Source organism: Erpetoichthys calabaricus, chromosome 5 (genome assembly GCF_900747795.2).
Source record: "Erpetoichthys calabaricus chromosome 5, fErpCal1.3, whole genome shotgun sequence".
In the NCBI taxonomy this organism is placed as follows: Eukaryota; Metazoa; Chordata; class Cladistia; order Polypteriformes; family Polypteridae; genus Erpetoichthys; species Erpetoichthys calabaricus.
In genome coordinates, this window is record NC_041398.2 from 30,111,191 (window position 1) to 30,132,377 (window position 21,187).

At 43.2% G+C, this 21,187-nt stretch overlaps 1 protein-coding gene across 1 annotated transcript; it reads left to right on the forward strand.

Moving 5' to 3' along the window:
* The first annotated feature begins 1,961 nt into the window (after positions 1–1,961).
* On the forward strand, positions 1,962–21,145 carry LOC114652465 (5-hydroxytryptamine receptor 3A-like). Its single transcript, XM_028802846.2, has 5 exons — positions 1,962–2,248; positions 13,871–14,016; positions 14,308–14,518; positions 20,427–20,591; positions 20,889–21,145. The coding sequence occupies exons 1-5, from the start codon at positions 2,152–2,154 to the stop codon at positions 21,143–21,145; spliced, it is 876 nt and encodes a 291-aa protein (XP_028658679.2). The 5' UTR covers positions 1,962–2,151.
* Positions 21,146–21,187: the final 42 nt, after the last annotated feature.

Genomic DNA, 21,187 nt, shown 5'->3' on the forward strand with positions numbered 1-21,187 from the left:
CTACTGAAGTTCACGTCCCCTGTTTCTCTCACTCTGCACTTTCAAGTCTGTTTCATCTGCGCTATACTAGTGTTTAACCCGACACAGACAGATGCAGGAGGCACACTTATAAAAACACAAGCTGTTTTTATTTTCTTTTCGCTCGTGAAGAATGTCTTCTCTGTTCCCACTAGCCCACAACACAGTCCCAAACACAAGCACAAGCACAATTCCTTAACTTTCTTCTTCTCTTTTTTCCTCCACTCCTCCCGGAAATCTTTGTCTCCCTTCTCCTAATTCTGGCTCTCGGAGTGGTGACTGCTGGCTCCTTTTATAACGTCTCCAGAAGTGCTCCAGATGTTCATTGACCTACTTCCAGCAGTACTTCTGGGTGTGGTGGAAAACCCGCCCAAGAGGGCTCAGCAGCTGTTACAGCATCCTCGGATCCCAACAGGGTTGTAGCTAACTCCAACTCCCATGAAGCCCTGCGGGAATCCGAGGCACCACTGCAGTCCTTGGGGGCTGCCATCTAATGTCCCGGGGGAGGTACTGTTCTGCCCAAGCTTGCTCCCCTGGTCCTCTCCGTGAAGAGGTGTCCCGGTCAGACAAGGACCCCGGCAGTCTGTGACAACAGTTACCTTGAAAAGTCACTTTCAGTCTTAACTGGGCACGTGTGGGGGGGACACCAGAATAATGTAGGAAGAATAAGGGAATCACCTTGAGTTAATAATTATTAGTACTGCCTTCTGCAATTTGGTAGACTCTTATTCTGTTTACCTGCCCTTTCTTAGTTGTGTGAGGGGGGAGCGGTCTCTGGCCATTAGACTAGTTACCTGAAACTCACTTATTTTAAGAAAGTGCAAAGTTAATGCAAATTTTAACGCAAAATGTTGTTAACTTGGAGGGGCGGGAGCAACATGTGTGTGCCAGTGTCCCTTCACTTGTTAAACACATGGGAAAGGTGCTATATTAATAAAATGTATTATTATTATTATTATTTTAAGAAACAGAATGATAATTGAAATATAATAACTGCATATACAGTTGACGTATAAGGCTAGACACAGACACACTAGACAGACAAACATGGAACACAGAGCTTACTGGTATTGGGAGTCCTAATTTATCCTGGCACAGACAAACAGTCTTTAAAGATGGTGACCGATGTTGTGTTGAGATGCTACTCCTGAGGATTCTTCTTGCTTTGCAGTGAGGTCCCTTGTCGAAGTTGCGCCAGTTATACCATTTGCTGCGTCATCTGCAACTTCATAGGGAAAAGTGTTAACTCTTTCTGGCATAAGAGTGCAGATGCTGAAATTCTCTCCTTGAAGTGATGGCTGCTTCTCAGCCTCTGGAACGGCTCGCTGTTCATCCTGGCACACCCAGCCCACCCACCCTGAAAGAGAGAGCAGCTCATCAGTTTGTAGGTTTTAGAGAGTGCAAGAGATCATTTTAGAGAAGGCCCCACGTGAGAAGAGCACCTCTTGTGATTGGATTAAAGTCACTTCCACTTACAAAATCAGTGTCTGGTCATTGGCAAATCATTTTGCCCATCACAGTTGTCCGGACTCAGTGTCTCTATTTGGTGTCTTCTGGTATGAAGGGGTGTCTGTAAAGATGTTCATTCAACTACACCTTTGATATGAGATGATGTCCAGGACTAAGATTGGTGTAAACTGCAGTTCAGATGCTTAGTTTGGAAGGTAAGTGGGGATTTGGTAGAGGTGGATGTCTGTTAAATCTGCTGTCTTAACAGGCCTGGTGTGCCACTAAAACCTAGCAGAATGGGCACTGCCCACTTTGTCCTACAGTATCTTAGTGGTCTGCCTATACTCTCGGGCACAGATCACTGATAGTGAAGAACTCCTCACTGGCATGTCATTTCTTTCAGAACTCAATGACAGTCCACTTTAGACTTAACACCAATATTCCTACCTTTGGGGGCTGAAGCTGTGCACTTCTTGGTGTCAATGAGCCTCAAAACCAGTTGAGCAGGAGGACTTCCATAATTCATGGGATAGGACGGGGGGATCTTTCTCTCTTTTTCTCTTGGTCTCTCTCTTGTCATTTCCAGTAACAGAGCTGATATGTCTTGACAGAGCAGAGGAGGACAAATTCTCACCAGGAAAGTTCGTCTATGTGTCACACGACGGCCAAGTGGAACTCCTCAGAATGGAGCTGCTCTCCTCTGTGTGTCCCCTCAACTTCTTCAGTTTCCCTCTGGACGCCCAGACCTGCAACCTGACGTTTGGAGTCCTCGCTCACAGCAGTGAGTAAATGGCTACTCTTTTGATGGCGGCCACAGAACTACTCAAAAGGTTGGAGAATATTTTAGATTCTCATGGTGACAGCTGCTCACATCCAATAGAAATGAAATTTGATTTTAATCAATTACATACACTTCAGCATGTAGATGATTGGCTCCCATCAATTTTAAGATTTTACAAATAACACACAAGGTTCTACATGGTGTAACTCCACAGGTCACCATCAGCTCAGGCTTTGTTGGCTGTTCTTAGGTCAAGGTGACAAGGTTGTGACCTGTGCTGATGGCCCCTTGATGTGCAATAGCCTTCCTCATTCATTTGCTTGTTATATTTGGAGTACAGTTTACTGCTCTTTCATATTGAATGTTTTTTACTTCTCCTTATATCATCTTTTTTCTTGTTTTGAATTAAGCACATTGAGCATTGCTTGAAAGGTGCTATATAAAGCCACCTTTTATCATTATTCTCCTTTTACTTGAAACCACTTGCCAGCTATTGGAGGTTGACCGTCTTGATCCTCCGTCTACATTTTTAACTGTTGGTCTTCAGACCCAGCACTTCTTACCACCAAGTCTCTGCCTTCTTCTCGATCTTTTCCCTTCCACTAATGACCTTCATGCTTTTCCAGTCAGGACATCCTTCCAAAAGCATACAGAACTTTCTCCACAATATGCCCGAGTGTCTACCATTTTGTGGATTTCCTCATTTATATAGCAGGGTCTTTAACATATGTAACAAAGTATTCTGACTCAATAAGTTCTTGTTCTAAAATCATTGAAATTATTTTTTTCCCGCAACAAACAACCCAGATCTACAAAACAAAAACTGCATATTTGGAATTTAATTGCAAAAGTATTTCACACAAGTATTTAGATCTTTTACTCAGTTCTTACCTTTGGCAGCCTGGAGGCAACAAGCTTTGCACATCTGGATTTAGGTACTTTCTGTCATTCTTCCCTGCTCTGGTCCTCTCAAACTAATTCTAGTTGGATGGAGATGGTTGATGGACAGTTACTTTCAGGTCTCCCCATACATCTTTGATTACGCCATTCAGGGACGTTCCTAGAGTTGTTCCCAAGAACCTTCTGTGTTGTCTTTGCTTTATGTTTAGGGTCCTTGTCCTGTTGGTGGGCACACCCTTGGCCCCGTCTGAGGTCCAGAGCACTCTGGAGTAGGTTTTCATGAAGGATATTTCTGTACTTTACTCCCTTCAGCTTTCCCTCACTCCTGTCTAGTCTCCTAGTCCCAACCCCGCAGCCTGATTCTGCCAACACCATGCTTCACCATTGGGGTGGCACTGCACAGGCAATGAGCAGTGCCAGCTTTCCTCCAGACATGATCCTAGTCTTGGTTTTATCACCCCAGAGAGTCTTGTTTCTCACAGGCTGGGAGACCTTTAGGTGCATGTTTGCAACTCCAAACAGTCTTCCATGTGTCTTTTAGTGTGGAGGGATTTAATTTTGGCTAAACTGTCATAAAGCCCAGATCGGTGGAGTGAACCATGTTCACTACAGGTGGAAAGTATGGATGTTCTGAGAAGGATTAATTGTGGGATGGGAGCCCAAAATCATCAGAAAAGCTTTACAAGTTAAAGGTACCTGGGGGTTTGTAGTAAACAACACAGTGGAAATAAGTAAGAGGATAAATTAAAGGCAACATAGAAGAAATGGTGGGAGGTGTCCAGGGTGGTATGTCATAAAAATAGTGATGCTCCTACTTGAATAGCTACCGACTGAAATAAGAGGAGGTTCAGCCCCAAGTGACTCAATCGAAGAGTGGTTGATCTCAAGAAAACAATTTTGTAGGCACTGCTGTTCTAAGCATTAAGGTAATGAAGTCGCAGTGCTCCTCCAGGACATCCAGGGCAGGATGCTGGACTTGTACTTTAAATTCCTTGACGCGGCTTGTAAAACTATAGCAGTCATGCAATTCTTAGGACAGAGAAGACCAAAATGTCAGCTTACACATAAAGAAAGAGGAGGGATGAGCTGAAAACCAGGAATCTGACGAAGGCCAGGCAAATATGGTGTCCTGCTAAACTGGAAGAGAGGGAGCCTGCAACTGACTGAGAAACGAATGGCAACAGAGACAATAAAAATAGAAGAGAAGCTGCTAGCACAAATTTAGAAGTTTTCATTTTGTCCTAAAATTCAGAAGGAGGCAGTGAGCCTCTGTTTAGTGCAGCATGTCACGGTTTGAATGAGCGGAGGAATATTTATTAAATATAATGTAATAATGTAAGAATGTAATAAATAACAAGTGGTGTACAAATGAATTAATAAATAAAGAGTGGCTTGTTAGTTTAAGAGCCTAAACACTACACATCTTAGGAATAATTTATTTTATTTGAATGTTCTGTTGTAATTAGGAGAAAACTTTATTGTGTTTTAGCTTTTTTTTGTTAACGACATTGAATTGTGTGAAAAAGTAAAGTGCACCCCATGAAATGTTTTTTCTTTTTTAATGTATGTGGATATATCAAGATTTGATCTTCATTTAAACTGTAGTATGTATAGCATTTGAGGTAGATAGATAGATAGATAGATAGATAGATAGATAGATAGATAGATACTTTATTAATCCCAAGGGGAAATTTACATTTTGATGCACTGTAGAGGACCCCCCCCAGCTCCGATGCTCAGACCTTCAGCAGTTGTGGCGATACTCCATCTGGACCCGCTGCTTTGCTGGCACAAAGTCTCCTCAGCTCTCTGCTCACTTGCGCTGTTGTAATTATGGATGGGGATGTCTTTCCTATGCTGGTATCAGCAGAAGGATGTGTGGAGGGTGCAGTACTCCGAGGTGAGAGTGAGAGTGGGTTAGGGTGGTCAAACCTGTTAAAGAAGTTGTTCATTTGGTTTGCTCTATTCACGTCTCTCTTGATGGTGGTACCCCGCTTCGAGCTGCAGCCAGTGATGATCTTCATCCCATCCCACACTTCCTTCATGCTGTTATTCTGCAACTTGTGCTCCAGCTTTCTCCTGTACTGCTCCTTCGCCGCCCTGAGCTGGACTCGGAGTTCCTTCCGCACGCGCTTGAGCTCATGCTGATCACCGCTTTTAAAGGCCCTTTTCTTCTGGTTCAAAAGGCCCTTGATGTCACTTGTAATCCATGGCTTGTTGTTAGCATAGCAGCGTACAGTTCTTACTGGAACTACAATGTCCATACAGAAGTTGATGTAGTCAGTAGTGCAGTCAACAACTTCCTAAATGTTCTCACTATGTGATCCCTGCAGGATATCCCAGTCTGTAGTTCCAAAACATTGTCTCAGAGTATTCTCAGCCTCCGGGGTCCACTTCCTGAATGATCGTGTGGTTGCAGGTAGGACCCTCACTTTTGGTTTGTAGTGAGGTTGAAGCAGAAACCAGGTTATGATCTGCTTTCCCAAGCGCAGGCAGCGGGGGTGGCGCTGTATGCGTCTTTAACGTTTGTATACAGTAAATCAATAGTCTTATTTCCCCAGGTGTTACAGTCCACATACTGGGAGAAGGCAGGTAATGTTTTGTCCAGCGTCACAGGGTTAAAGTCTCCAGCGATTAGCACAAGCGCCTCAGGGTGCTGCGTTTGTAACTTAGCAACAGCAGAATGGATGATGTCACTCGCTGTCTCCACATCCACCCGAGGAGGGATGTACATGATGACAACATATCATAACATAAAATATAATCCTGTAATAATTTATTTGAAGAAAAATGAACAGATAGGACATTTGCGTAAGTGCAAAAAGGAAGTCCACCCTTGGCTGCAATAGCTGGCATTTGCCCCCTTACGTCGCCATTTCCTCAAACTCTCTAGCAGTCTCTGACATCGACTGGGAGAACGTTTTTCCCACTCCTCCTCCCTGCAGAGTTCTTTCAGCTATTTGAGGGGGGGGTCTTGCATGCACAGCCAGATTCAAATCCCCCCACACCATCTTCAAGCTTGGACTTGTCCATCCTTTCCCTACAGCCATTCCTGCTGAAAGAATGATGTTGACTTTTGTCAAAAGGAGGAGTTGATGATGGTAATCGACTGTCAACTGTGACCAAACCAACTGTTATGTTTTAGCTGGACTCTCGTTGCTGGAAGGAAAGTTAGCTTCATTGGTTTGACCGAGATTTCCTGCACTTGTGTGAGTAGCAAGGTGCACACAACAACAAAAATGGCACTGACATCTAGAGAGAGATCAAAGTGAATGCATAAAGCAAACTACTGCGTGGACGACGTTTGGCCTATTATCTCTGAACTGGACTATGACTTGTCGAACTCTGATTTTGATACAAATGATCGAAAACTAATGTGAGGTTCCAGCTTCAGTTGACTGGTCCCCAGCTAATCATGGTGCTGAATGGGTTCATGTAGCTGATACGTCTACGGCAATGTTTGCCAGGGAGGAGTGCCACTTAACAATGATAAGAGGTAGAAACCATGATCGCTGCTGCCTCAGCCACGTGAAGACAGCTTGGCAGCAAGCCTGCTGCACATTCTTGTCAAACTGGCTGCCACAGCATGCGGCAACAGATGTTTTATGTTGATTTCTGTGTGAAACCATTGCTTTTCAGAAACTTTTTTGGCAAAAATATTCAGCCCTCAAAGAGTTAATAGATTTTCCTGGTAGGTCATTGTCATGTTGCAAAGTCCACTTTCAGTTGAGCTTCAGTCTTCTAACGCATGCTCTGAAGAATTTCTAGGGGATTCTATGACGTTGCAGCAAATCATCCCCAAACCGTAACATTTCCACCTCCATGCTTTGCAGTTGGTATCAGGTTGTTCTTGTCAAATACTGTGTTAGGTTTTCGCCAACATATCTTCTGGCCAGATAAGTCAATCTTTGCCTTGTCTGTCCAGAGCGCATCGTTCCAGAAGTCCTAGTCTTTGCCTAGGTGCTCATGGGAAAACTTTAGTTTTGCCCTGATGTTCTTTCTGAACAACTAAGGCTCACCGTTCATGTATAATTCATTTGTGCAGCCTCTTTCCAAAGGAAGACTCTTACACTTGGACATCAACAGTGACATGAAGTCCCGTGATGAAATTCTGGGGTTCTTAAAGACTTCTTTCAGCATCTTGTGTTCTGCTCTCAGGATGAACTTGCTGGGACGACCTGGACTGGACCAGTTGGCAGTTGATTGAAATCTTCATCGCTTGTAGATCATCTTCTAAATAGTGGAAAAGATGACTTCCATTTGTTTGGAGATCTTTTCAAATCCCTTTTCAACACTAAAAGGCTTCATTCTGAAGGCCTCAGAGACCTTTTTTGATCTGGACATAGTGATAACACACCATTCAAGACACGAGGAACAAACTGAACTAAACAGTGAGATGTTAGCTTACACAAGAGCCCATCTAATGACATTCTGATCATCTGCACCTGATTCTAAGGTAATGGAGGTAGTGGTAAAGGTAGGGCTCAGCTTCTTGTTTCCACCTGTGAATTTTGCATTTATACCATTGTTATTTATTTAAATTGCACAATGGACTACAAAATGTAAATGTGGCATGATAATTGTTAACATTTTTATCTGTAGATACAATTTAAATGAAGATCAAATCTTGATTTGTGCACATACATCTTGCCTGAAGAAGGTGCCCAAGTTGCCTCGAAAGCTTGCATATTGTAATCTTTTTAGTTAGCCAATAAAAGGTGTCATTTTGTTTGACTTCTCACCACATTCATAATGTTTAACACGGTACAACAACTGACTACTACTATGCGCATACTGTATACAGGTGCTGGTCATAAAATTAGAATATCATGACAAAGTTGATTTATTTCAGTAATTCCATTTCGAAAAGTGAAACTTGTATATTAGATTCATTCATTACACACAGACTGATGTATTTCAAATGTTTATTTCTTTTAATTTTGATGATTATAACTGACAACTAATGAAAGTCCCAAATTCAGTATCTCGGAAAATGAGAACATTGTGAAAAGGTTCAATATTGAAGACACCTGGTGCCACACTCTAATCAGCTAATTAACTCAAAACACCTGCAAAAGCCTTTAAATGGTCTCTCAGTCTAGTTCTGTAGGCTACACAATCATGGGGAAGACTGCTGACTTGACAGTTGTCCAAAAGACGACCATTGACACCTTGCACAAGGAGGACAAGACACAAAAGGTCATTGCTAAAGAGGCTGGCTGTTCACAGAGCTCTGTGTCCAAGCACATTAGAAGAGAGGCGAAGGGAAGGGCAAGATGTGGTAGAAAAAAGTGTACAAGCAATAGGGATAACCGCACCCTGGAGAGGATTGTGAAACAAAACCCATTCAAAAATATGGGGGAGATTCACAAAGAGTGGACTGCAGCTGGAGTCAGTGCTTCAAGAACCACCACGCACAGACGTATGCAAGACATGGGTTTCAGCTGTCGCATTCCTTGTGTCAAGCCACTCTTGAACAAAAGACAACGTCAGAAGCGTCTCGCCTTTGGACTGTTGCTGAGTGGTCCAAAGTTATGTTCTCTGATGAAAGTAAATTTTGCATTTCCTTTGGAAATCAAGGTCCCAGAGTCTGGAGGAAGAGAGGAGAGGCACAGAATCCACATTGCGTGAGGTCCAGTGTAAAGTTTCCACAGTCAGTGATGGTTTGGGGTGCCATGTCATCTGCTGGTGTTGGTCCATTGTGTTTTCTGAGGTCCAAGGTCAACGCAGCCGTCTACCAGGAAGTTTTACAGCACTTCATGCTTCATGCTGCTGACGAACTTTATGGAGATGCAGATTTAATTTTCCAACAGGACCTGGCACCTGCACACAGTGCCAAAGCTACCAGTACCTGGTTTAAGGACCATGGTATCCCTGTTCTTGATTGGCCAGCAAACTCGCCTGACCTTAACCCCATAGAAAATCTATGGGGTATTGTGAAGAGGAAGATGCAATACGCCAGACCCAACAATTCAGAAGAGCTGAAGGCCACTATCAGAGCAACATGGGCTCTCATAACACCTGAGCAGTGCCACAGACTGATCGACTCCATGCCATGCCGCATTGCTGCAGTAATCCAGGCCAAAGGAGCCCCAACTAAATATTGAGTGCTGTACATGCTCATACTTTCATGTTCATACCTTTCAGTTGGCCAACATTTCTAAAAATCCTTTTTTTGCATTGGTCTTAATTGATATTCTAATTTTCCGAGATATTGAATTTGGGACTTTCATTAGTTGTCAGTTATAATCATCAACATTAAAAGAAATAAGCATTTGAAATACATCAGTCTGTGTGTAATGAATGAATCTAATATACAAGTTTCACTTTTTGAATGGAATTACTGAAATAAATCAACTTTGTCATGATATTCAAATTTTATGACCAGCACCTGTAAGTCGCGTCTTGAAACCCGAAAAAGTCAATCATGAAATCAGTCCCCAACTTATACGCCCATTCAAAAATGCGACACTTAATTTTTTTTGTTACATCCTCCAATCTCACATCAGTTTCTCAGACACATCGAACTTTGTTGCAGCAGCACAGTTACTAATTTCTTTCCCCACTTCAACGACTTTTATTTTAAAACAAGATTCATATTTCCTTCTGATCGAAGATAAGGGATGCTCTTACGATAAGGTGTATGAGGATGTGAGATAAAAAAAAAAACACAGAACAGTGTAAACGTCGCTTTGTAATAGTTCGGGTATTACCGTGTGGTCACGTTAGCACAATAGAGAGAAAGGTTAGGAGCACACGCTGATACAGCGCATTGCTGTGTGGAGGCTGTCAGGCCCGGTCTTAGGTATTATGGGGCCCTAGGCGAAAGGGGGGTCCAGGGGCCCCCTGGAAGCTCTGTGAAATGCGTGAAAATTAGACCAAGGAGTCGATCCGGGGCCCCCCCGGACACCGGGGCTCTAGGCGGTCGCCTACTTCGCCTATGCCTAAGGCCGGGCCTGATTGGGACAAATAATGCTGTAGTATATTTAAGTATATATGACAATTGCTCACTCGGACAATTTGTTTTGGGGGCCCCCAAGAAGGCGGGGGCCCTAAGCTATAGCTTGTGTAGCTTATACGTAAATCCTGCACTGGAGGCTGTGTGCTCCGTGGTTACTCTCTCAGGTGGGTGTTAGCATATCACAATATCTTGGACCAATAGCGTGAGTTTTCCACATTCGACTTATACGGCCGACATTATAAAATACCAAAAATCATATTGTAAAATCAAGCCCGACTTATCCGCGGAAGAACTTATCTGCGAGTATATACGGTATATGAAAAAAGAAAAAAACATTTCATGGGGTGTACTTACTTTTTCACATGGCTGCAAATACTGTATATGCCAGATGCATAAGTTTTTGTGCACATTTCTTTTACAGTCATATGAAAAAGTTTGGAAACCCCTCTTAATTCTTTGGATTTTTCTTTATCATTGGCTGAGCTTTCAAAGTAGCAACTTCCTTTTAATATATGACATGCCTTATGGAAACAGTAGTATTTCAGCAGTGATATTGTTTATTGGAATAACAGAAAATATGCAATATGCATCATAACAAAATTACACAGGTGCATAAATTTGGGCACCCCAACAGAGATATGACATCAATACTTAGTTGAGTCTGATTTTGCCAATATAACAGCCTCTAGATGTTGTCCTCCTATAGCCTTTGATGAGTGTCTGGATTCTGGATGGAGGTATGGTTGACCATTCTTCATACAAAATCTCTCCAGTTCAGTTCAATTTGATGGCTGCCGAGCATGGACAGCCTGCTTCAAATCATCCCATAGATTTTCGATGATATTCAAGTCAGGGGACTGTGACGGCCATTCCAGCACATTGTACTTCTCCCTCTGCATGAATGCCTTTGTAGATTTCGAACTGTGTTTTGGTCATTGTCTTGTTGGAATATCCAACCCCTGCGTAACTTCAACTTTGTGACTGATGCTTGAACATTATCCTGAAGAATTTGTTGATAATGAGTTGAATTCATCTGACCCTCGACTTTAACAAGGGCCCCAGTCCCTGAAGTAGCCACACAGCCCCACAGCATGATGGAACCTCCACCAAATTGGACAGTGTGTAGCAGGTGTTTTTCTTGGAATGCGATGTTCTTCTTCCGCCATGCAAAGCGCTTTTTGTTATGACCAAATAACTCAAATTTTGTCTCATCAGTCCAAAGCACTTTGTTCCAAAATGAATCTGGCTTGTCGAAATGAGCATTTGCATACAACAAGCGACTCTGTTTGTGGCATGAGTGCAGAAAGGGCTTCTTTCTCATCACCCTGCCATACAGATGTTCTTTGTGCAAATTGTGCTGAATTGTAGAATGATGTACAGATACACCATCTGTAGCAAGATGTTCTTACAGGTCTTTGGAGGTGATCTGTGGGTTGTCTGTAACCATTTTCACAATCCTGCACATATGCCACTCCTGTATTTTTCTTGGCCTGCCAGGCCTGCTAGGTTTGACAGCAACTGTGCCTGTGTAAGTAACAAGCTGGTTAAGTTTGCAGAAGATACCAATATTAGGAGGATTGTCAGATAATCTCAAATCCACTGAATCATTACAGAGGGACTTGGACAGCATACTGTATAAGCTTGGGCTGATTTGTGGCTGATGAAATTTCAAGTCAGTAAATATAAAGTATTACATATAGGAAGTAGAAATGAGAGGCTTGCATACACAATGGGCGGTCTGAAAATCAAAACCTTATGAGAAAGATTTAAGAGTCGCACGTCGTGTTACACTTTTAATGCATTTAGTTTGCTCTTTGTATTCAGAAATAAATCATTTATCTTCATTGGATTTTGTACGATCCAAGTAGCAAACCAACAGAAACCTCGCATTTCTCTTAAAATTATGATCGGACATTTATGCAAAAATAATGAATTGGAACTCTGAAAACTCCCGTAGTACATGAACACCACATTAGGTGGATATCGATAATCCACTTCACCTTAAAATTATGAAGGCAGCAGACATCGGTACACTAAAATAATGAAAATCGCCAGGAGTCCACAGACCTACAATTACTTGGTTAGCCATGGATAGGAAATCCTGTTCTAACTCTGCCGTGTTTGCTCTGCTCAGCACGCTAGTCGACGCTAACTACCAACAATTTACAACATGTACAAAAGTGGTAGGGTGTTGTACCATGTTAGCCATTATGAATGCAATGAGAGGGTGAGTAAAATGATACCTTTTATTTATGCAAATTACAATATGCAATATAATAATACAATATGCGATTACAAGCTGCCTGAAGAAAGGGCCTGAGTTGCCTCGAAAGCTTGCATATTGTAATCTGTGCAGTTAGGTGTCATTTTGCTGGACTTCTCATTGCAACGTGAACAGTGACTTCCTGCTACCATCACCTGACTACAAATGATGCACTGGCACACACTTCCTGAGAGATGCTATTGAAACAGACACCTTGACAAGCTTTAAGAAGAATCTGGATGAGATATTCGAGAGAGCTTAGCTATTAGCTAAATAAACCTACTTGTTGGCCTTACTGATCTCTTTTTCTGCCTCTTTCAGCTGCACCCGTTAGGGGTTGCCACAGCAGATTATCTTTTTCCATATCTTCCTGTCCTCTGCATCTTGTTTTGTCACATCTATCACCTGCATGTCCTCTCTCACCACATCCATAAGCCTTCTCTTAGGCCTTCCTCTTGCCTGGCAGCTCTATAGTTAACATCCTTTCCCCAATATACCCAGCACCTCTTCTGCACATATCCAAACCAACGCAATCTCGCCTCTGACTTTGTCTCCCAATCTTCACATCTTTAACTCTGCCACCTCCACCTCTGTCTCCTGCTTTCTGATCAGTGCCACTGACTCCAACCCATATAACATAGCTGGTCTCACTACCATCCTGTAGACCTTCCCTTTCACTCTTGCTGATACCCGTCTGTCACAATTACTCTTGACACTCTTCTCCACCCATTCCACTCTCCTGCACTCTCTTTTTCACCTCTCTTCCACATTCCCCATTACTCTGTACTGTTGATCCCAAGTATTTAAACTCATCCACCTTTGCCAACTCTACTCCCTGCATCCTCACCATTCCACTGATCTCCCTTTCATTTACACACATGTATTCTGTCTTATTCCTACTAATCTTCATTCCTCTCCTCTCCAGAGCATGTCTCCACCTCTCCAGGGTCTCCTCAACTTTCTCCCTACTCTCACTAAAGATCACAATGTCATCAACAAATATCAAAGTCCACGCGGACGCCTGTCTAATCTTGTCTGTCAAGCTGTCCATCTCCATTGCAAATAAGAAAGGGCTCAGAGCCGATCCCTGATGTAATTTCACCTCCACCTTGAATGCATCTGTCACTCCTACCGCAGACCTCACCACAGTCATACTTCCCTCGTACATATCCTGTACAACTCTTACATACTTCTCTGCCACTCCCGACTTCCTCATACACCACCACAACTCCTCTCGAGGCAGTAATGATCTCCTCTAATTTGTCTGATTTCTTATGTTTCTATGTTGGTAAGACACATGAATGGTCTCCTCTCGTTTGTGTCTAATTTCTTATGTTCTTATGTTGGTAAGACTCATATCCAAAGAGAGGGGGTGAAACCTCATGATATCAACACTGGTTCTCCAAACACAAGGGCTAACAAGGACCTGTGGCCGAGGCCCTGGCTAGCTTAAAAGCCTGGTTGGCTCACTCCACACTAATGACTCCTTTCTTCTCAGGTAGCCAAGTACAAGTGAAGATGGGTAACCAGCTAAAAGTATCCAGCAGTCAGCAGGCCGTCTCGTCACTGAAGGGAGAATGGGAGCTTTTGTCAATCCAGGAAGTCAAAGTACACTTCGAGAGACGCTCTGCCATCCGGGTGCAGGTCAGTTAGAGGACTTTTTTTTTTTTGAGACGTTTGCCTGTTTGAAGAATAAGGCAATAAGACTACCTATCATTCTCTTCAAAATCAGTTCTTTATTTATAGGTTTATGGTATGTTATGTGTACAGAGTGCAGCGAGATTCTTAATTTTAAGGCATATCAAGAAATTCCACTGTTCTGGTCCATTTCACTTTAACATTTTAACCGTTCCCACCTTCACTTTATTCTCTAGAAACACTCACTGGTGCCTGTCACATGACAGAGATTCATTCTGTATGTTTTCTGGTTTCCAGGTTACTGTCAGAAGACGGGCTCTTTTCTATATAGTCAACCTCATTGTGCCGAGTGCCCTGCTGATGCTGCTGGATGTGATGGGTTTCTTCCTCCCACCTTCTAACAAACAGCGCCTCACTTACAAGGCCACCACCTTTATCGGATACTTCATCTTCATCCTGATGGTGTTCACCCTCTTCCCACCTTTTATGGGACCATTGCCTCTGATTGGTGAGCTGACCTGGTGATAGGAAAGCTGATTTGTTTACTCGGGACTAGTCTTAGATAAGGTCAGGTGAAATTAGGGAGCTTACACGGGTACAGTGCACAACTGCACCCACCACACAACAAAGCAGCTCGGGATCTCACTTGGAAACCCCCCAGATAGACACGCGGTCCAGTCCCACTCCCTGAAAATTACCACCTATCCACTGCAGCCAGGTGTTATGTGGGCATCCCCCTGCCCTGGTACTGCCACTTGGGTCCTCAACAATGAGGATACTGCCAGCAGGATCACCCTCGAGGAATTGCACCACATGGGTATAGTGCCATAACTGAGGCACCCTCACAATGCAGGTCATAAGTCCAGTCTTCATCTCAGGTCACTGGATAGCATCCACGTCTTGCAACCATATAGCAAAACAGGAAGGACAAGGATTCTAAAGACTTGGACCTTCGTCCTTTTGCATAGATATCGGGAGCGCCACATACTCCCTTTCCAGTGAACTCATGACCACCCATACTCTCTCGTCTACTGACTTTATAGGAAGAGTCACCAGAGACATGAGGTAAGTAAACCTCTCAACAAGGCAACAATCTCTTCGCAGACAGACACACTGCTGATGGCTGTGCCTAAGAGGTCATTGAAGGCCTGGATCTTGTTTTTTATCAGGACACGCGCAAGCCCAGACACTCAGACTCATCACTGGCTCTCGAGAGCCCCGATCAGAGCCTCCATTGACTCTGTGAAGATCACAGCATTATCAGTAAAGTCAAGATCAGTGAATCTTTCTTTACCAACAGATGCCCCACAGCCGTTGGACCCCACAACTTTGCATAACACCCAGTCCATGCAAGCCCTGAAGAGAGTAGGAGCAAAACAAACCCCTGACGACGTTCTGCCTCCACACTACACAGCACTCACAGTTCCAGTGTACAGGCCAGCTATTACATCCAGCAACTTTTTGGAGGGGGGTGGTGGTGTCCCACATGGCAGCTCGATCAACTAAGTTGAAAACTTTTTGAAAATCAACAAAGGCTGCAAATAAATTCTGCCGATATCCCATCTTTGCGCTCAATAAGAGCCCCCAGTGCTTGGAATGCGGTCAATGGTAGACTCCTTAAGTGTATAACCAGACTGCTCCGGTTGCTGGTAGTTGAGCACGTTATCACAGATCCTATTGAGGATGACCCCAGCAAGGACCTTACCCAGTACTGAGAGCAGTGCTACTCCCCTATAGTTGCACAATCCAGGTGATCACCCTTCCCTTTCTAGATAGGAATGACAAGTCCTGTTTTCCATTCAGTTGGGATGATGCCTGTCTAAGCCAGGAGAACAGCCCTTACCACCAGCCAGGCGAAAGTCACCCGAGATACTACGGTTTCTTACCACATTCCCTACCCTCAGCTGGTTCACCACCTGTGCAATCTTAGTGAGACTGGGTGGTTCACAGCTAGTTGTAGGATCAGCCTCAAGAACCGTGGATCCAGAGATGTCCAACGTTCTAGTCGGAGGGTCAGCTTCAAACAGCTGTTCAAAGTAGCAGGTCATAATTGCAACATCATCTGTAAGTATTGTTGCAACACCCGACCAGACTGCGACTCTCTAAGGAACAGATGCAGATGTGGTAATGTTTCGATTTCTCTGTAAGCAGGACGTGGGTCCTCTAAGAAAGACCTCCTCCTCTGCCACCAGAGCCCTCTCAGCCGTCCATCTCAGTTTTCGGTACAGACTGGAGTTGCCATAAAGCCGTGCACAGCGACTCCTCTCGATGATATCCAGGGTGCCCTGAGAGATGAAACTACCTCCTTATGGGAACATCAGCAACACCAACACAACCCTCAGCAACCCTTATGGTCTTGTTACGGAATGTCTCCCACATCACATTAGGTTTGGCAGTTACACCCAAGTCTGCGAGTTCCTCACACAAACTGCATGCAAACTCATTAAAAACAGCCTGTATTTCTGACCACAGACTTGTTGTTGCTACTCTGAAGATCCAGGACAATGAGGCTGGACATGGCCAGACTCCAAATGTTAGATTGCTACTAAAATTTTGAATGCTTGTACCATTTTTTGCACCTTGGTTCTGGTACCAACATAATACCAAATCTAGTAACAACCTTCCGACCTGCACACATGCACACCACACGGCTCCAACACACCCTGCTCGTGCTGCGTCAGGGCCAACACAACTGCCACATGATCCCCTTTGGAGTTTTCAGCGTGCTAATAAACACCTAATAGAACATGGACTGTGAGGTACTGTCGCCCTAGGACTTACAAGAGTAATGATATATGTATATTGTAATGAGGAGCTGTACCCCCTCAGAATTTCCAGAGCGATTATATAAGCATATTGTATTATCAGGAGACCCCCATGGTGTTTTGATCATGCAAATATTGTTTCAAAGAGAAGGAGTGACATTCAGCAGTTCACAGCACAAAGCAGGTACGTAACCAGTAGCCTCCTTAGCATTACGCTTACCATCCGTAAAAAGTGGCAAAAGAGTTGAACTTTTTTCAATAACAAAAATTATTATTTGTAATAGAAACATGTAAGTTGCAAAATGTCAGCATAACCACAATATTAAAGGCATGTCTAGTGTTCACTGCTACACTGATAGTATGCATGCTTCATGTGATATATTTTGAAACAGTCACCAATGTACATTGTCACCGCCCAAGCAGATGTCATAAGTTTTTTTTCTAATATTTTTTTACTGTTGCTTGCACATGAGAGGGTAAAATGTCAGTTCCTGGCCCTCACGCTCATTTCTGTTCATTGTGTTACTGTAGCCTACCACAGCGCAGCAACAGTGACTTCTACGTTTCACCTGATGGAACACCGACAGCTGCTGTATTGTGAACAGAACTTAGGAGGCAGTCATCTTTTTTTTGTCCTTCCACTTCATCACAATCATTTTGCCTTTTTACCACACAGCTACTGCACCACTCTGAAGTTTGATGCATTCATGCAACCGGAGTCACCAGGCACATCACAATGGTTTAGTCAGTGCCATATGCATCACTTTTCCATTAAAGTAGTTCAAGTGAAGTGGAGAATTTCTCCATTGTTATAAAGTAACCTTGGTCGAGGAAAGGGTCCGCCAGTAACCAAACAACTGATGTATTGCTGTGTTGACTTTACTTGCCATTCTTCTACTGGTGTAAAGTGTCGAGTTCCAGATGTACCCAGAGCTTGCTTCGCACACAGCAGGTACAACTTGACACCACATCAAGCTCATTTGGATGCAATGTACTGCATCCTCCATCTCCCTCCCTTGTAACCCATAACACTTTCATCAATACTTATGTCATAATCAGCAACATACAACTTCTGCATATTTTTGCTGACTGCTTGATACAAGTTCCACAGTTTTGACAGTTTTGGTGCTGGGTGACTGGCTTCATCACAGTCATTGTTATCATTGAAATCCTAGGATTTCATAATGAGTGAAAAATGACAACGCACTAGTAACTTTGCTGAAAATAGGTGTATGCAACAACCAGTTTGCGGACCAATACCATTTCTGGACTAGTTTACCCAGTATGCCCAACAGTTTCAGGAGACTGAAAAAACACCCACGTCACCTGCAACATCTACAACAAGCCAATGGCTTACTGTGACTTTTCCGACACTGCTCAGCATACTGGCGTGTTTCAAGAACGATTTTCTTCATCAGTCTATTGTCAAAAAATCGTAAAAATAGTTCAGATTATCATGATCAGACAGACATCTGTTGACCGGTATCACCTGTAAATGGGCAATGAGGACATGCACAATTGTCAGCAGTAGTATAAAGTTGACACCAAACACAAACATCAGTGAAATTTGCAGGTCGGAATCTACCGTACAGGTGTCAGTTATGCTGTATGTGTTAATATCTGATGACCAGTTCACATCGCCATCACTATCACTCGAATCGAGCAATGGTTCAGTTTCAGTTTTTTCTAAAACTGGCTCTACAACTCTTCATTTGCCATTGTGCATAACTCATGAGTTACCATAACGTGGCGGAATGCATAGAAATATAAATTACTTTTTGCATCATGATGTTATTTCATTCACTAGAAGGCAGCAAAATACTGTTCCAAGAGTTATTCGAGCTTAACACTGTAAATCAGATCATTACATATCACCCCAAGTCCGACTCGAGCAAGAATCCTGAGCCCAAGTCACGCCCAGTGTGAATACCAAGGAGGTTAACTTAAAGTACTGAATTTAGTATAATGTGGTATAGTACAGTTTTACAAATTTTGAGGTTCTGTAGTTTTTTTCTGTCATCCCCCTGACCCAATTTTTTTTTTCTTGTTTCAATATACCACACAACAATACTTGGGACACAGCTACTTCCTGACCTCTTGACCTATCACTACCACCTTACCGGACAGGCTCAACTGTCCACACCACAAAATACCTTGTGGAACATGGATGAGCCTCTTCAGATTTCTGGAAGACACAAATGATCAAACCTGTAACAAGAAAGACAATTGTACTTAAGTTCAAGTAATGGCTCTGAGACTGAGAGTGGGAATCTTGGTCCCAGTGGCTTTGGAGGGAGACATTTTATTTAACACACAGCAGTATATAAAGAGACCCCCAAGGATGGCCAAGATAGCTGAGGATATGTAGGTCAGCTATGCTACATGAAATGGCTAATACTCATTCATTGTAGAAACTCGCTTATTCAAATACAGAGTTGCAGGATTCTGCACTGGAGACAAAGTAAACAGAAATCCCTTGACCATACACCAGTCCATTGTGAGGCCCACTCATGCACTCATAATTGTTGCTAATCCACTAAACCTGCACATATTTGAGACGTTTGGGGTAAATGAAGAAATTGGCATAAATACAGGGAGAACAGAAGTCCACAACAGAGATGGTGACTGAATCCTCACGTGCTGCGAGGAAGCAGCAATACCCACCATGCCATCATTGTGCACAATCAGTAAAGTATCATTTTAATTTTATAGAGCACCTTTTTAAAATATAGAGACGGACATTAACTTGACATAGATGGAAATCTGGCAGGCTAAATAACAATTAATTATATTTACATAGCACTTTTCTCACTACTCAAAGCGCTTCAGTGAGTAGGGAGCCACTTCAACCACCACCAATGTGTAGCACCGACCTGGATGATGTGAAGGCAGCCATTACTGCTCCAGTATGCTCACCACAACTTAGCTGTAAGGTGGTGAGGGGTGAGAGAGACAGCAAATTAGAGAAAGGGGGTGATAAGGGGGGCATAATGGACAAGGCTGTGACGAGCAATTTAGTCAGGACATCTGGATGAACCCTACTGTTTTCGAAAGATGCCCAGGGATCTTTAATCACCACAGAGAGTCAGTACTTTGGTTTTATGATTCATATGAAGAATGGCGCCATGTTTACGGCACAGTGTCACTGAGATCCAACCACAGGGTAAGCACATACCCTGCTGGCCTCACCAACACCTCTTCCTGCAGCAACCCAAGCTTTTCCCAGATGGTCTCCCATTCCAGTACTGACTGGGTCTGAATATGCTTAGCTTCATTGGTGGTTTTACACCTACTTTCAGTGGATAACTTTGCTTTCTGTAAATGCTGCTGTTGCAAATTTTTTAAAATTTAAACTGCCGACTTGCTTTAAATAAAGTCACATGCTGCACTAAGTCAAAAGTTTAAACCACACCAGACTGACAGCAAGGACACATGACTGGAGAAAGAACAGTAGCTTTTCGACCAATGTCAGCACCAATAATGGGTTGAAAAACAGGAAATGAAATAGGTTACAGAAGAGTTAGGAAGCAGAAGTGTAGACTGGTGCGGTGTGCAGGAATTATGAAATCAGATCACATATTCAGCAGTGTCACTGGCTGAGCTTCAAGGTAAAATATTTACTTGAGTTTTGTCCTTTTTTTTTTTCTTTAGAAGTCTATTTAATTGGCTCTTTGGGACTGCTGGTTCTCAGCAACCTACAGACAGTGGCCATGTTTCGCCTATCAAATGGCAGGAGCCCATGGACCCAGAAGTATTTCTCTGCCTTCCTGCTGGAATGCTGTGATGGATACAAGAGGGAGAATACTAAAGGAGCAGGCAGGAACCCACCAGCCTTATTTAATTAGAAATGAGAGCTTCTAGCTGTGTTCCACCTTCAAGGCAGTACAAATTTACAAGGGATTAAATTTCCCAAAGTTTAAACACAGTAGAAGTCCTTCCTTAACCTCAATTCATTTCTTGTCCATCTTTTTGTCTGCCTGGAGCTAATGGGTGTAGAACAGCTCAGCTGATCTCTTGTGCATGAACAGCTCAGTATCATTATTTGCATGCTTTTCTCCTTCTCTTGCTCTCTTATTCACAGATTTCCTACATAGTTATTTTTTTCTTTCCTAGCAGACTCTGAAGTTAAGTTTCCAACCTGTGGATCTGACACTTCAGAAGAGAAGCTGGAGCGCTCTAGATTACTCAAGATGAATGAGGAAGTGAAGATGATGAAGAAGCAACTGCAGACACTGCGCATGGAGCAGGAGTTCCTCAGCAGATGCAGAGAGTTTGGCTCAATGCTTGACCAGATCTACCTCTATCTACATGTTAGTACACTAATACTTTCTGCCACAGTGCTCTACATTATATGGCCATACAAAACTTGAACACAAGTGTATGGTGGCTGGAATGTTTCTACTGGACAATGA